At 41.5% G+C, this 15,072-nt stretch overlaps 1 protein-coding gene across 2 annotated transcripts in view; it reads right to left on the bottom strand.

Moving 5' to 3' along the window:
* LOC137380713 (uncharacterized) overlaps nt 1–15,072 on the bottom strand; it is a 360,734-nt gene that overhangs the window by 13,046 nt on the left and 332,616 nt on the right. For both annotated transcript variants that reach the window (XM_068052983.1, XM_068052984.1), the window contains 2 exons: nt 5,370–5,495; nt 22–199 (listed from right to left, as the gene is read on the bottom strand). In XM_068052983.1, the coding sequence (XP_067909084.1) occupies nt 22–199; nt 5,370–5,495 (304 nt within the window). The remainder of the gene's footprint in view (nt 1–21; nt 200–5,369; nt 5,496–15,072) is intronic.

The following is a 15,072-nucleotide window of genomic DNA, read 5'->3' as shown; positions in this document are numbered from 1 at the left end:
AAAATTCATTTTGTAGGATACGTGCTGCACTTGATAGAGAAACAGAGGCACTTTGCTTAGCAGCAATGGACTGTTCAACCAAGACCTGGCTCACTTTTGCATTGCACTGTGGAGCTATTTTTTCAAAGGCCAGGGCAAATTCTGTGCTCGTTAGATAATCAGGCTCAGTCCCAGAATGCTGTCGGAGATTGGCTTCACACTGAGGAGCATACAGGTAACATTCAAAGAATAATTAAATCCCATTAGTGCTTAAAGTGCAAAAGTAAAACAAAAATCACTCTATTCAGTGAAGGTGTTAAAACTGCTTAAGTGGCATTTAATCTGTGTTTTTTTTTTGTTCCAATGTGAACTGTGTTGGCTTTGGAATCTATGCTCTTTCTGAATGTTCTGAAATTCTTCGATAATGCCTGAACTAATTATTAAACCAAGCTGAACAAAACAATCTGGGGTGGTCTGGTAGCTTAGCTGTTAAGATAGGCTCTTCGTAATCCTTTGCCCTGCCTGACCTTTGGAATCTGCCAGCCACACTTCCGATGATTCTTTGTTAAATTTGTAATTTTTTTTACACATATTTTTTCCTTCCTCCTTCTAAAAACTGAAATTTTCCCTGAGCCAACTAATTCTATTTACATAAATCATTAATGGTGGTTAGACCACTTGTAGCAGTCTTTTGAGCCATATACCTGCTTAGACTGATGCTAATCTGGCAGAGCCAATTTACATTGCTGGCTCTGCAACACTCTCAAATGAAGGAAAATAGTTTAAAACATGTGTACAAGCTCACCTGCATAGACTTCTCCTCACAAGAGTCCAACTGCTGCCTTAATTTTAATGTTAGTGAAGAGACAATTGAACATTAGATGTCAGCCCTGGTTCAGCGGTGGTACTTTTAACTGAGTGAGGAAAGTCATAAGTTCAAGACACCTAAGTATATAATGTAGGCTGACACTCCAATGCAGTAATGAGTGAGTTCTGCACTGTTAGAGGTGCAGGCTTTTGGATAAGCTGTTAAAACAAGGCCCCTCCACCCTTTCAGGTGGGTGTAGAAGATTCCATGGCACCATTTAAAGAAGAGCAGGGGAAATGTCCTGGCCAACATTTACCTCTCAGCCCAGATGTGAAATGTGCCAACTTCACATTCAGATTATGTCACATTTTGTGTCACTGGCAAATTGAAATTGTATCACATCCACACAATCTACACAGTAGAACTGAATTATTAGAGTATAAATAAAACTGCACCAAATTGTCATCTAACTTCATACTTACATTATCAGTCAACTTGTGGTAACCCATTAGTGTGATATAAGGGATTACTGCAACAAGGAGTAATGACAGACAACTGAGAAACATTTGCATTGAGAGCTGTTTGAACCAATACAATCTGGAGTCTTGCTCCCTTACCTGTTTCTTTTTAATGACATTTCCAAACTGTACTATTGATTCACCACAGCTACCTGTTTTTGAAAAACAACTTTTCTCATTAGCAACTGAAACACTAGTAGATAAACCAGCATTGAGAAGCTCTGTTTCGTTGCTATTGATTTGACAGCAGTTAAATGAAGAACTAAATACTAGCCAATGCAGGGATGATCAGGCCATTGAGTCAGGGCAACAGAGGTATGTAATTGATCTGGCTGAATAACGGAGAAAGGATGAGCATGATATTGAACCAGAGAGATTGTGCAGACAGTATAGGGGTGAACATATAATGTAGCTGAGGCAGCAGCATTCACTATAAATAGAAACAAAGAAAATTTACAGCACAGAAGGAAGCCATTTGGCCTATTGTGTCTCTGCAGGTCGAATAGAGTTATCCAGCCTAATCCCACTTTCCAGCTCTTGGTCCGTAGTCCTGTAGGTTACAGCGCTTCGTCCTATCCAAGTATTTTTTAAACGGGATTAGGGTTTCTGCCTCTACCATCCTTTCTGGCAGAGAGTTCCAGACCCCCATCACCCTTTGGGTGAAAAAAAATTCTCCTCAACTCCCCTTTAATCCTTCTACCAATTACTTTAAATCTATGCCACCTGGTTATTGACCTTTCTACTAAGGGAAATAGGTCCTTCCTATCCATTCTATCTAGGCCGCTCATAAATTTTATAAACCTTAATTAAATCTCCCCTCAATCCCCTCTGTTACCAAAAAAAACAACTCCAGACTATCCAATCTTTCCTCATGGCTAAAATTCTCCAGTCTTGGCAACATCCTCATAAATCTCCTCTGTCCGCTCTCTGGTGCGATCACATCCTTCCTGTAATGCGCTGACCAGAATGGTAACTAGTGTTTCATACGGTTTTAGCATATCCTCCCCGCTCTAGTATCTATGCCTCGGCACATAAAGGAAAATATTCCATTTGCCTTCTTAACCACCTTATATTCACCTGTCCAGTTTCCATCAGGGATCTGTGGACATGCACTCCAAGGTCCCTCTGTTCCTGATGCATTTTGCAGAAGTGATAGGGAGATGCAATAGAGACTTAGTGGCACAGTTCTAAAGAGTGTGTAGGGACAGAGGGACCTGGGGGTTCATGACCATAGATCTTTGAAGATGGAAGGAAATATTGAGAGAGTGGTTAGTAAAGCATATGGGATCTTGGGCTTTGTAAACAGAGATACTGAGTACAAAAGCAGGGAAGTTATGCTGAACCTTTATAAAGCTTAGGTTAGGCCACAACTAGAGTATTGCATCCAATTCTGTTCACCATTTAGGAAGGATGTGAGGGTCCTTGAGAGGTTGCGGAGGAGATTTACCTGAATGGTTCCAGGGATGAGGGCTTTTAAGCTACAAGCTAAAGTAGGAGAAGCTGGGGTTGTTCACCTTGGAGCAGAGAGGGTTAAAGGAAGATCTGATGGAGGTGTACAAGATTATGACAGCTTTAAATAAGGTAAATAAAGAAAAGCTGTTCCTGTTAGCTGATGCAACAAGAACTAGGGGACACAGAGTTCAGGTTTTTGGCAAGGGATTTGGAAGGAATGTGAGGAAGAACTTTTTATGCAGTGAGTAGGGTTAATGACCTGGAACACGCTGCTTACAAGGGTGGTGGAAGCAGAGACGATGAATGATTTCAAAAGGAAATTGGAGGGACACTTGAGGGAAAAAGATGGAGGGCTACCGGAATAGAGGAATAGGACTGACTGGATTGCTCTACGAAGAGCCGGTGTGGACTCGATGGGCTGAATGGCCTCCTTCTGTGCCATAATGACTCTATGGCTCTGCACATCTCCGTATCCTGCCACTTGTGTATTCCCTTGTTTTGCTTGCCTTCCCCAAATGCATTACTTCACACTTCTCCGGATTGAATTCCAGTTACCACTTTTCTGCTCACCTTACCTGTCTGTTGATTTCTTCCTGCAATCTGCAGCTTTCTTCCTCACAATCAACCACACAGCCAATTTTTGTATCATCTGCAAAGTTCTTAATTATATGCCCTACATTTAAGTCTAAATCATTGATTCATACCATGAAAAGCAAGGGACCTAGTATTGAGCCCTGCAGAACATCACTTGGAATAGTCTTCCTGTCACAAAAATACCCATCGACCATTACCCTTTGCTTCCTGCCACTAATACAATTTTGGATTCAACTTGCCCCTTGTCCTAGGATCCCATGTGTTCTTATTTGCATGACCAGTCTTCCACGTGGGCCAAAAGCCTTGCTAAAATCCATGTAGACTACATCAAACAAGTTGCCTTCATCAATCCTCCTTGTTACCTCCTCAAAAAACTCAATCAAGTTAATCAAACACGATCTTCCCTGAACAAATCCATGCTGACTGCCCTTGATTAATCTGTGCCTTTCTAAATGACAATTTATACTACCCCTCAGAATTTTTTCCAATAATTTCCCCACCACTGAGGTTCGGCTAAGTAACCTGTAATAATTCAATCTATCCCTTCCTCCCTTTTTAAACAGTGTTATCAGTCCTCCAGCACCACACATGTAGCCAGAGAGAATTGGAAAATGATGGTCAGAACCTCCCTTGCTTCTCTTAGCAGCCTGGATACATTTCACCTGGGCCTGGCAATTTATCCACTTTCAAAGATACTAAACTCTTTAATATTTCCTCTCTATGTTTCTACCATTGAATATTTCACTCTCTTCCTCCTTAACTATAACGTCTGCAACGTCCCAGATACAAAATAAAGAACCATGCCCACGTCTTCTGCCTCCACATGTAAGGCACCTTTTTGGTCCCGAATTGGCCCTAATCTTTCCTTAGTTATCCTGTTGCTCTTAATGTATTTATAAAACATCTTTGTGTTTGCCTTGATTTTACTTGCCAATATCTTTTTATTCCCTCTCTTTGCTTTCTCAATTTCCTTCTAATTTTAACCCTAGACTTTCTGCAGGATTGAGCTCTGGTATCTGGCTCCACCATTAGTGGCTGTGCCTTCAGCTGCCTAGGCCCTAAGCTCTGGAATTCCCTCCCTAAACCTCTCCACCTCTTTACCTCTCGTTCCTCCTTTAAGCCATTCTTTAAAACCTACCTCTTTGACTAAGCTTTTGTTCATCTGTCCTAGTATTTCCTTATGTGGTTCAGTGTCATATTTTATTTTATAATGCCTCTGTGGTATTATGGTAAAGGTGCTATATGAATACAAGTTGTTGTTTTTTGCCTTGTCCTACTTTGGATGCTCCTCGAGATCCTGGCGCATCTACATCTGGGAGTCCCACCCTTTTTCTTTGTGGGAACATTTTGTTCTCAACCCTCTTTATCTCCTCCTTGAATGCTTCCCACTGCTCTGACATTGATTTACCTTCAAGTAGCTATTTTCAATCCAGTTTTGGCAAATCACATCTCAGCTTAGTAAAATAGGCCTTTCCCTAATCTTAAATTCTTGATCTATCGGCCTTTTTCATAACTAGGTGATTATGTGTTTTCTCCATTTTTAGGTGCAGTCCATATATTACCCACTCAGACTGGCAATGTGCTACAAGTACTTCATACAAAACTCACTAAGTGAAAGGGGCTGTGACATAGGAGGAACATTCTACTTTTAATATTAAAGTGTGGTGATAACACACATAGTTTTTACATTTTATCAGTTAAATTTGAAATATATAAGCAAATAACAAGCCAGAAGATTCAAGAACATTAGGCAAAGTTGCAGAATAATTTTGATTATAAATATTTTTTTGCCGAGAAGCAAACAGATTTAGAATGCACTGCTAACACGTAAAGAATGCATAAAACTGCTTGATCATCTACACACAATGTGCCACCAGATTTACAAAACTGGGGAATAAAATTCCTTGTGGTTGTTGCATGTGGTGAAATCATGAATATATATATTCCTTGCAATCACAATGGTGCTGCAGATCGTTCACAGATCCGTGGTGTTTCTGACATGTCTGTTATGTCCTTACCTCTTCAAACAATGGTTCAGAATTTGTTAAGATGAGATTCAGAATATATTCCATCACTAGTGTTTTTGAAACATGTTTCTCATTGAAGCCCAGATATCCCATCACCATTGTCTCCATTTCATCATCCTATAAGTGGTTGGGAGAGGGAAAATAATAGTCAATACTTATACAATGTCTAAATGACCAAAGCAAAAGCAACACCAAGGCTAAATAAGCTGGTGGGTTAGTGAATATCATCTTCTATGTTTTCACTACAATGTGAACATAGTGGGTAAGGTTATTTCTGATCACTATGGGGTGCTTTCCAACTGCTGGTTGCTCATTTCTTGCTTAAAAACACGCGACCAGTAAGTTAAATTCTAGAGAGGGATGGCAGTGATGGTGGTCGATCAAGGTGTTTCTGAGCAGCACACCCCCATGCACAAACATTCACTCCCTCCAACACCGATGCACAGTGGCAGCAGTGTGTACCATCTACAAGATGCACTGCAGCAACGCACCAAGGCTCCTTAGACAGCACCTTCCAAACCCGTGACCTCTACCAACTAGAAGGACAAGGGCAGCAAATGCATGGGAACACCACCACCTGCAAGTTCCCTTCCAAGTCACACACCATCCAGACTTGGAACTAAATCGCCATTCCTTCACTGTCGTTGGGTCAAAATCCTGGAACTCCCTTCCTAACGACACTGTGGGTATACTTTACACACATGGACTGCAGCGGTTCAAGAAGGCTGCTCACCACCACCTTCTCAAGGGCAATTACGGATGGGCAATAAATGCTAGCCTGGCCAGCGATGCCCACATCCCATGAATAAATAAATAAAAAAAACATTTATGACTGGATGTGGCAGGACTGCAGAGCTTTGACCTGATCCATCGGTTGTGGAATCACTTAGCTCTGGCTATAGCATGCAGCTTCCACTGTTTAGCATTCACATAGTCCTTTGTTGTAGCTTCACTAGGCTGGCAACTCATTTTTAGGTATGGTTGGTACTGCTCCTGGCCTGCTCCTGTGGCTGCCCAGATAATATTGCTGGAATGCTGCCAGGGCTGCTGTAAACAGACCTTGTGTTCTCCTGCTCAAGGAACAGAGCAAATTAGGAGAAATGGTGTATATGCAAAGTTAAAGCCCTTTCCAAGAACAAGTAGATCACTCTGCAGAAAAATATGCTCCCCAACAGCTAGAAACTCATGATGTGAAGAAACAAGAGTTTGTTACTTTGGCAATGAGAAAGTTAACTCAAAGGCAGCTTTATCTCATGAAGAATGATCTACCAGACCAGTCTTGGGGGGGGGGGGGGGGGGGGGGAGTCCTGATCACTGTAGCACTTTAATGAAGTACACAAGGATGATAAGAATGACTGCTTTTCACAAATGCACTAATAAAATTGAGGTCATATGGATTACTGATTCCCTGCATCAATGCCCTTTAATAGCAGTTAGGTTGTCTCTGTTAATCAGTGCACAGCACAATGATGTGCATTCTGCTATCCTGCTTTCTGATATCTCTTGTCTGATAACAGGGCAAACAACCCTTCTCTTTATATCAAACAAAAAATCTGAAATTTGCTGGTCTTCATACACTGCACCAGAGCAGATTGGATGTGAACAAAATCTGAGAGAAGGTCAGGAAGACATTTTTGGTCTCCAAAGGTTACCTTGGCAAATGTCTTCACAATTTGCTAAGCTTACAATGTTGCCTTACCAAGCAGCTTACAATACTTCACTGCAAGCTTGATGCATTTCACAGTGGAAGAGTGTACAGCAGTCCGGCAATTGTTCATCTACTTTCAAGTAGCACAGCCATGCCTATACTTTCACAGGGGACTCTGTTTTGCTGTATGCCAATGCATTTGCAACACATTGGCAGGCTGATCAGGGCATAGAACTCACTGTGCATACCTAAGGAGGCTGACCTCATGAAATCTGATGAGGTCAGCCCAGTGTGACATTAATGAGTATAAAGTTTGATGTGGGTCATCCTGCCTTTTCAATGCCAATGTCCAAAAACTGTCCAGGTGAAAAGTAAAGAATATCATCACCAGTTAACTAAACTTACTTGTTAATTTACAAATGATGCACTGGTCAAAGTCTTCATAATGCTACCCCTGTGCTGTATCCTGTCTACATAACTGACAGTTTGAAAAGAGCAGTACAGGGCAGTGTATAAAATTGTAGCTTAGAGGTATGATATGTGTTATTGATGAGTCTGTTTGAAGTTTGAGTTTAAATTTCAGCTGAAGTAATGAAGAAACCTGATGTAATTAATTTTTTGACACCCCTGTACATTTCTACTCTTGTACAAGTGATATCGTTTTGCTGATCTGGAAGAAACATAAAATGGCATCAAAGAGTGAACACTGTTAAAAGCAGAAATTAAAACAGACAGTGCTGGAAATAATCAGCAGGTCTGGAAGCATCTGTGGAGAGAGAAACAGAGTTAATGTTTAAGGTTGATGAGCTTTCACCAGAACTGAGAAAATAAAAGAGACAAATGGAAATCCTGTCAGAGAGAAGAGTAGAACTTCTTCAAGGTGAGCATTCCTGGAAGAGAAGTGGCAGTGAATGAAACACTGTTCTGATGAAAGGGCATCAACCTGAAACGTCAACTCTCCACAGATGCTCCATAACCTGCTGAGTATTTCCAGCATTTTCTGATTTTATTTCAGATATCCAGTAACCACAGTGTTTTGCTTTTGTATGACTGTTAAAAGCAGCCTATTCAATAACCTCCAAGCTTTAAACAACAAACCTGCCAATAATACCATAGCATGAGTCCACCATCACACTCAGAAATACTTAATCTACCCAGAATCTCCAGATGCTTTCAAATTATATAACCATTAATATTTATTATAGTGTTTTATCATTGCAATTTACTCAAAGTCTCCAACCTAACTGATATTTTCTGATAATTAAGAATTTCTGGAGAAGTTCAAGTAAATACTTTGGCCTAGAAATTTGTTTTCCCCCATTATGGGGAGGGCTGCGCACTGCATGGGCCTGTTTAATTGGGCACAAGCAGCATGTGTATTCGTGCTGACACCTCATTAAAATGATTCAGGCTTGTTTAGGGCAGGGTGAGGAAAACTTTGACATCACTCCTAAAGTTAACAAATAGCTTCCATATAGCAATGCATACTTGCGAGCACATAAGCAGAAAGATAATTCTTGATAGCTGCAGCTGACAGCATAACTTGGATGCTGCCAGCTGTGTTTTGCACTCAGTTTCAGACATGGTAACCTCACAAAATAGGTTCAGATGATTTAAGCTCATCTTTCCAGAATTCCAACCAGCATCCTATTATATGACCTTGTCATTTTTAGGTGAGGCCAGCAGCAATCCATGCCAGATGCGGACCACTACCTCATGTCTGTCCTAAATTTGCCCTTCACCTGATTTGCAAGTGTTTCTTGCTGAGACTGTCAATTAAAAGTAGGAAAGTGTTGCATTTCTGAGCACTGACATCTCTCACTATGTTACTTTCAATACCATACATCAGAATCCCTCTGTTTAACATTTCAGCTCAATTAGCTATGTTTACTATGAAGATTGAAGTGTTCCATTTTTTGTGAGAATATTTTGTACTTATCTATGTGAATGATGTCCATGTTAGGAACTCAGGACAAAACCACACCTGATTTAGTAGGTTTCTTTTCCCACTTCCTATACTGGGGTCCCAATTTAAGATTGACGATTTATTGCCAATTTGTTTGAATTTGGGCAATTTTGTGCTTCAGAGCCATGCCACCAGGAACAGGTGGGAATTGCACAAATTAATTTCACTTAGGGATGCTTAGCACAGACAGAGGCCATTCTCATTCAATCCAAGCAGACTAACTTAAAAGCCATGCCCTAGTTGTGACAAGACTGTGTACTAACCCACTGGGCCATTTAATCATCCACAAAGATATATATTAACCAAATTATAAGTTCCACATCATTATCAGTTAAGAAAAGTTTATAATACAAGACTTTGCTTTTCAATGGTAATTATAAAATTAAATAAATTGATAGTTTTGCCCCTGCACCTCCTTCTAATTAGGGTACATTTTGTGGTCCTGAGGCCAGTGGAACAAAACAAATGGTGGGGGCTTGGAGATTATGATTGAGATATATTATAATCCACTCAAATGAGGATGCTATTTTCTACCTGCTTATGCTGGGGTTGAGCTGGGAACTCACTTCTCCCATTTGAAAGGGAAGTTCCTTAAGCAACTGAGCTTTTGAAGAGTTCAGTTCTTTTTGTTATTGCTTATTTTGTTTGTAGCTTTGCAGAAACATTTATAATCCAGCCTTCTGTAATTCATTTTTGCTAGCATTTTTATGAAAACCTTTTCTTTCAATTTTGCAAGCAGTTTTTTTCTTTTGTTCAAACATTTTTAATAATTTCCTATTGGGATGTGGGTAATGCTGGCATGGCCACATTTATTACCCATCTCCAGTTGCCTCAATAAGGTAAGATATTCCCAGTTCATTGCTATTGTTGTCCTTATCAGTGGTGGGCCTTCTCCTTAAACGGCTGCAGTTCTTGCAGTGATGGTACTCCCACAATGTACTAGATCGAAAATAACAGGACGTTGACCCAGCAATTATGATGAAATAGGGATATACGATATATGAAGAGTCAGTTACTAGGGAACATAGGTTTAAGGTGAGAGGGGCAAAGTTTAGAGGGGATGTGCGAGGCAAGTTCTTTACACAGAGGGTGGTGAGTGCCTGGAACTTGCTGCTGGGGGAGGTGGTGGAAGCAGGTACGGTAGCGACGTTTAAGAGGCATCTTAACAAATACATGAATAGGATGGGAATAGAGGGATACAGTCCGCGGAAGTGCAGAAGGTTTTAGTTCAGGCAGGCATCAAGATCGGCGCAGGCTTGGAGGGCCGAATGGCCTGTTCCTGTGCTGTACTGTTCTTTGTTCTTTGTTTATATATTTATGCTCAAATCAGGATAGAGTGTTTGTAACTTGGAGGGGAACATGGAAGTGAGGATGTTCCCAGTTCATTGCCGTTGTTATCTTTATTGGTGGTCAAGGTCACAGGGGAGGGAGATGTTGCTAAATCATTCCAGTGAGTTGCTGAATCCTATGGACCATACATATTTCATAATGCATTGTACACAGTGTGCTGGTCATGGAGGGGTGAGATATTGAATGCAGTAGAGGGGGCACCGATCAAATGAATAGCGTCAAGCTTCTTAAGTACTGTTGCAGCTGCATTCATCCTGGAGGAGAGGCTTTAAGAAGTTAGGAGGTGAGCCAAACAAAACTTAGTACCCAGCATCTACCCTGCTGCTGTAGATATGGTCTTTATTTGGCTGGCCCACTTCAGCTTCTCATGACACCATAAGGTTTTGATGGTGAGGGCTTGGCAATATTGGTGCTACTGAAAGTCAAGGGGAAATGGTTGGGATTTCTCTTGTTCGACATGATCACTACTTGGCATTTCTGTGGCATGAATACTGCCTGGATTTGTCAGCTCAAGCCTGGATATAATCCAGGTCCTACTGTAGGCTTACATGGGTTGCTTCATCAACAGAGTTGTGAATGCAGCCGAGCACTGGAATCAATGAGCAAACAACACACTCTTAACCTTATGATGGAGGAAAGGGCATTGATGAAGCAGATAAAGATAGTTGAGGCAATTGTGTTTTTCTAAGAAACTCCTGCAGTGATGCCCTGGGGTTGGGATGGCTGTCCTTCAACAACCACAACCATCTTCCTTTGTGTCAGATAAGAACTCCAGCCACTTGGAGGTTTGCACCTTTGACACCCACCCTCTCCCTGCTCCCAAATGACCTCAGTTTTGCCATGTAGAGTTTGGCAAAGTATTTTCCACTAATTCTCTGGAAAACTGACTTTAATTCAAATAATTACATGATGTTTGCAGAGCAGAAAGAGCTGAATATCGATACAAAATGAAATAGGATTTCCTACAATAAAAACTTTCATAGGAGCTCAGAGAGAAAGAAGATATCACCAAACCATTTGGTGGGAAGCAAATCAAGATCCATTTTGTGATGAGGTTGGTTCTGAAGAGTCCTAGAGGCAGGATTTCAAGGTTGAAAGCGTAAAAAATGAAATATTGGCAAGATCAGCAGGCACCAAAGGTAGACTGCTCACACCCACCATTATAACACCAACTATATCTACAGATCCTGGCATATTTGTCCAACAATAACAATGAGGAATTGGCCCTACAGACATGGAACCATTACAGATCCATGCATTAGCTGCTGTACAATAGGACAGCACTGCCAGGGATAGCCAAAGGCCACCACTGCCTCCATTTTTTTTAACCTCATCTCCTTCCAGGCATGAGCACTGCTGTCCTCTGGGGAAGGTCCTCTGGAAAACAGGGCAGCCCTCCACTTACACACCTCATGCAGCAACACTTCCACTTCGCCAAACATCAAGCAGGAGTCTCGATGCTATGTCACTCTATCCACTTGCTCACAAATCCTGTTTCCTGCCTCCATATCTTTTGTCCCAGCCACTGGCCTTTGACAGCCACAGTCTTTAAAAGGTTGAAATATCCATTTAAAATACCTGCAACCTGTTTGAAGACTACTAAAATAGATAGCATCTTTTGCATTCACAAACGAGAGTCCCAAAGGGTGTGCTGCCTACTTGGTGACAGGGTAAGGACATCTCAAGGCGACTGGAGGGGAATTTGGCAGGGGAGGGGGAAAATCCAGTTGCATTGGCCCATGTCGGAATAACCGACAATAGAAAGAGCAATGAGGTCCTGTTGATGGTTTATCAGGAGTTAGGAGCTAAATTAAAGTGCAGAACCTCAAGGGTAATAATCTCTGGATTATTGCCGAGCCACATGCAAATTGGCATAGAGACAGACAGGTCAGGAGAATTAACATGTGACTAAAGGGCTAGTGTGGGAAAGAGGGGTTTCTTTTCGTGGGACACTCGCACCAGTATTGGGACAGGAAGAAGCTGTACTGATGGGATGGGCTCCCCCTGAAACTGGAATGGGGCCAGTGTCCTAGAAGAAAGGGTAAAGAGGGAGGTGGCAAACGTTTTAAACTAGGAAGATGGGAAAGGGGTCTATAAGAAGTGAAACAAGCCTGAATATAAACAAAACAGGAATGGAGAGCACAATAATAAAAATGGAAAATGCTGAAAACACTCAGCAGGTCTAGCAGCATCTGTGGAGAGAGAAACAGAGTTAATGTTTCAGGTCTTTGACTTTTCATCAGAGCTGGTCACAGACCTGAAGCATTGGGCCAGATTTAGGAAGGGCTGCGGAGATTGGATCAGAGGTGGGCAGGCCCACATTTTCCCGCTGCCGGTGGGTGTGGTGGCTTGCCGGCATGTTCCCACATTGGGGCCATTTTCAAAGAGGCTGGGTTGGTGAGGGGGGATGCGGGTGGTGCTGGTTGGAAGGCTACCTGCCCGTAAGTGGCAGGTAGTCAATTATGCCTCTTAATGGGCCTATTAGGGGCCTTCCAGACACTGACTGGCATTTTACAATCAGCAGTCAAGCCCCCTACTGAGGTTGAATCCCGGCCAATGAATGGAGGTGGTCTCCCGATGGCAGACCAAGGGACCAGCACTCAATCTACCATTTTTAATCATTCCCTCTACAACCACCGTGGCTGCAATTGCGAGGTGGCCAAAGCTGCGGCCACAGGTCGCCCTGTGGAGGGTGTCCCCCTCCACAATAATTGTCCAGCAGCTGTGGCCGCTTTTTATTTTACCTTTTCAAAAAGTCTTCAGAGGGTGCCTCCATCTTGAGACACTCTCTCTCTCTCTCCCCTACCGACATTGGCAGCTCCCACCTCCGATGGTGGGGTTGCTGATCTTCCAGTGCTGGAGGGCCTCCTTTGACCCTCCAGCCTCGGGAGCCCGTCCACCATCCTTAATAGGACAGGGTTCCCAGAAGTGTCTAATTAATTGGCTGCCTCCTCGATAATCGGTTCCAGCGTCCCTCCATTGGCATTCCCAAACCGGAATTCAGCTCAGGCTCTGGATTGGGATCCTGGAACAAAAATCCAGTCCATTAACTCTGTTTCTCTGCTGAGATTTCCAGCATTTCTGTTTTTATTTCAGATTTCCAGCATCTACCGTATTTTGCTTTTGAAGAAGAGCATAGGACAGACTAAGCTAAGTGGCTACAGAGTAAATAGAGTTATAGAACAGGAGAGTAAAAAGATAGTAACAAATAATGAGGACGGAACTTTTATTAAAAGAGAGTTAAAATGTCTGTACAGCAATGCACAGAGTGTCCGTAATAAAACAGGGAAACTGGTGGCAATAATATGATACGAGGAGCCAGATATAGTAGGGATTACTGAGACAATGCTACAGAAAAATCAGAACTGGAAATTAAGCATTGCAGGCTATATATTTAGGAAATATAAAAAGGAGCAGTGGAGTAGCTGTACTTATTGGAGATAACATCATAAGAAAAAAAGTGACAGCGATCCATAAAGCAGAAGTAGAATACATATAGATAGAGATAAAAAAATAATAAAGGGAGGTGAAGGAAGAAATATGCAAACAAATTAGGTAAATTAGTAAAATAAAATAGAATAATAATCATGGGAGGTCTCAACTACTCCAAAATTAATTGGCCAGAAGCAGGCAAAAAGGATAAGGGAATGGAGTTCCTACAAACCAATATGTACGAATCCCTAAAAAGGATTTGCTACTGCATCTAATAATGGGGAATGAACCAGAGCAGATAAGAGAAGTAAATGTAGGGAAACATCTAAGCAGTAGTGACCATAATATAATATGCTTTCGGATAGTACTGAGTAGGACATAAGCATGACAAAGACCAGGGTAGTAGATTGGAGAAAAGCTGATTTTGAGGGGCTAAGAATAGAGCTCAGGAGAACAAAATTGGCAAATAATGATGTGGAACAGCATTGGGAAACATTTAAAATGGTGTTCAACAGAGTCCATGAAAAATATACTCCACTAAAAAGTAAGAACAAACAGACACCATGGATGAATAAAGACATAGGGGTGGTAGGACAGTACAGACAGGAACCCTCACAACATTTAAGAAGTATTTAGATGATCACTTGAAACGCTATAGCATTAAAGGCTATGGGCCCAGTGCTGGAAAATGGGATTAGAATAGATAGGTGCTTGATGGCCGGCACGGACACGATGGGCCGAAGGGCCTGTTTCTGTGCTGTATAACTCTATGACTCTATGAGGGAAAAATTAAGTGTAAGGAAAGAGACCTATACTCAGTACAGGGACAGCAGGAGAGAACACAACAAGGGAGAATATGAAGAGATTACTAGAAAAGCAAAAAAAAAACAATTAGGAAAGCAAAGAGGAACTATGCAATGAAATTATCAAGGAATATAAAAGGCACATAAATAAGAAGAGGAAAGTCAGGATGGGAATAGGGCCACTAAGGGATGAACAGAATAAAATCAAAGGCAGCAACAGCAAAAAGGAAGAAATATTATACTCTGCTTCAATATTTACCAGGGAGACAGATCAGGTGGACATGACATTGGAAGATGAGATTAGAAATGATATTACTACATTTAAATTAAGAGAATTATTAAATAAAATAATCAAACTCAAAGAGGATAAAACGCCTGGTCCAGACAGGTTGTATCCAGGAATTTCAAAAGGATCTAGAGAAGACATACATTACATATATTTAATAATTCAGTAGAAAACGCTGTAGTGCCAGAGAACTGGTGGATAGCTAATAT

The sequence above is a fragment of the Heterodontus francisci genome, chromosome 20 (genome assembly GCF_036365525.1).
Source record: "Heterodontus francisci isolate sHetFra1 chromosome 20, sHetFra1.hap1, whole genome shotgun sequence".
In the NCBI taxonomy this organism is placed as follows: domain Eukaryota; kingdom Metazoa; phylum Chordata; class Chondrichthyes; order Heterodontiformes; family Heterodontidae; genus Heterodontus; species Heterodontus francisci.
The sequence above is the reverse complement of the archived record's forward strand: the minus strand, read 5'-3'. Positions and strand labels throughout refer to the sequence as shown.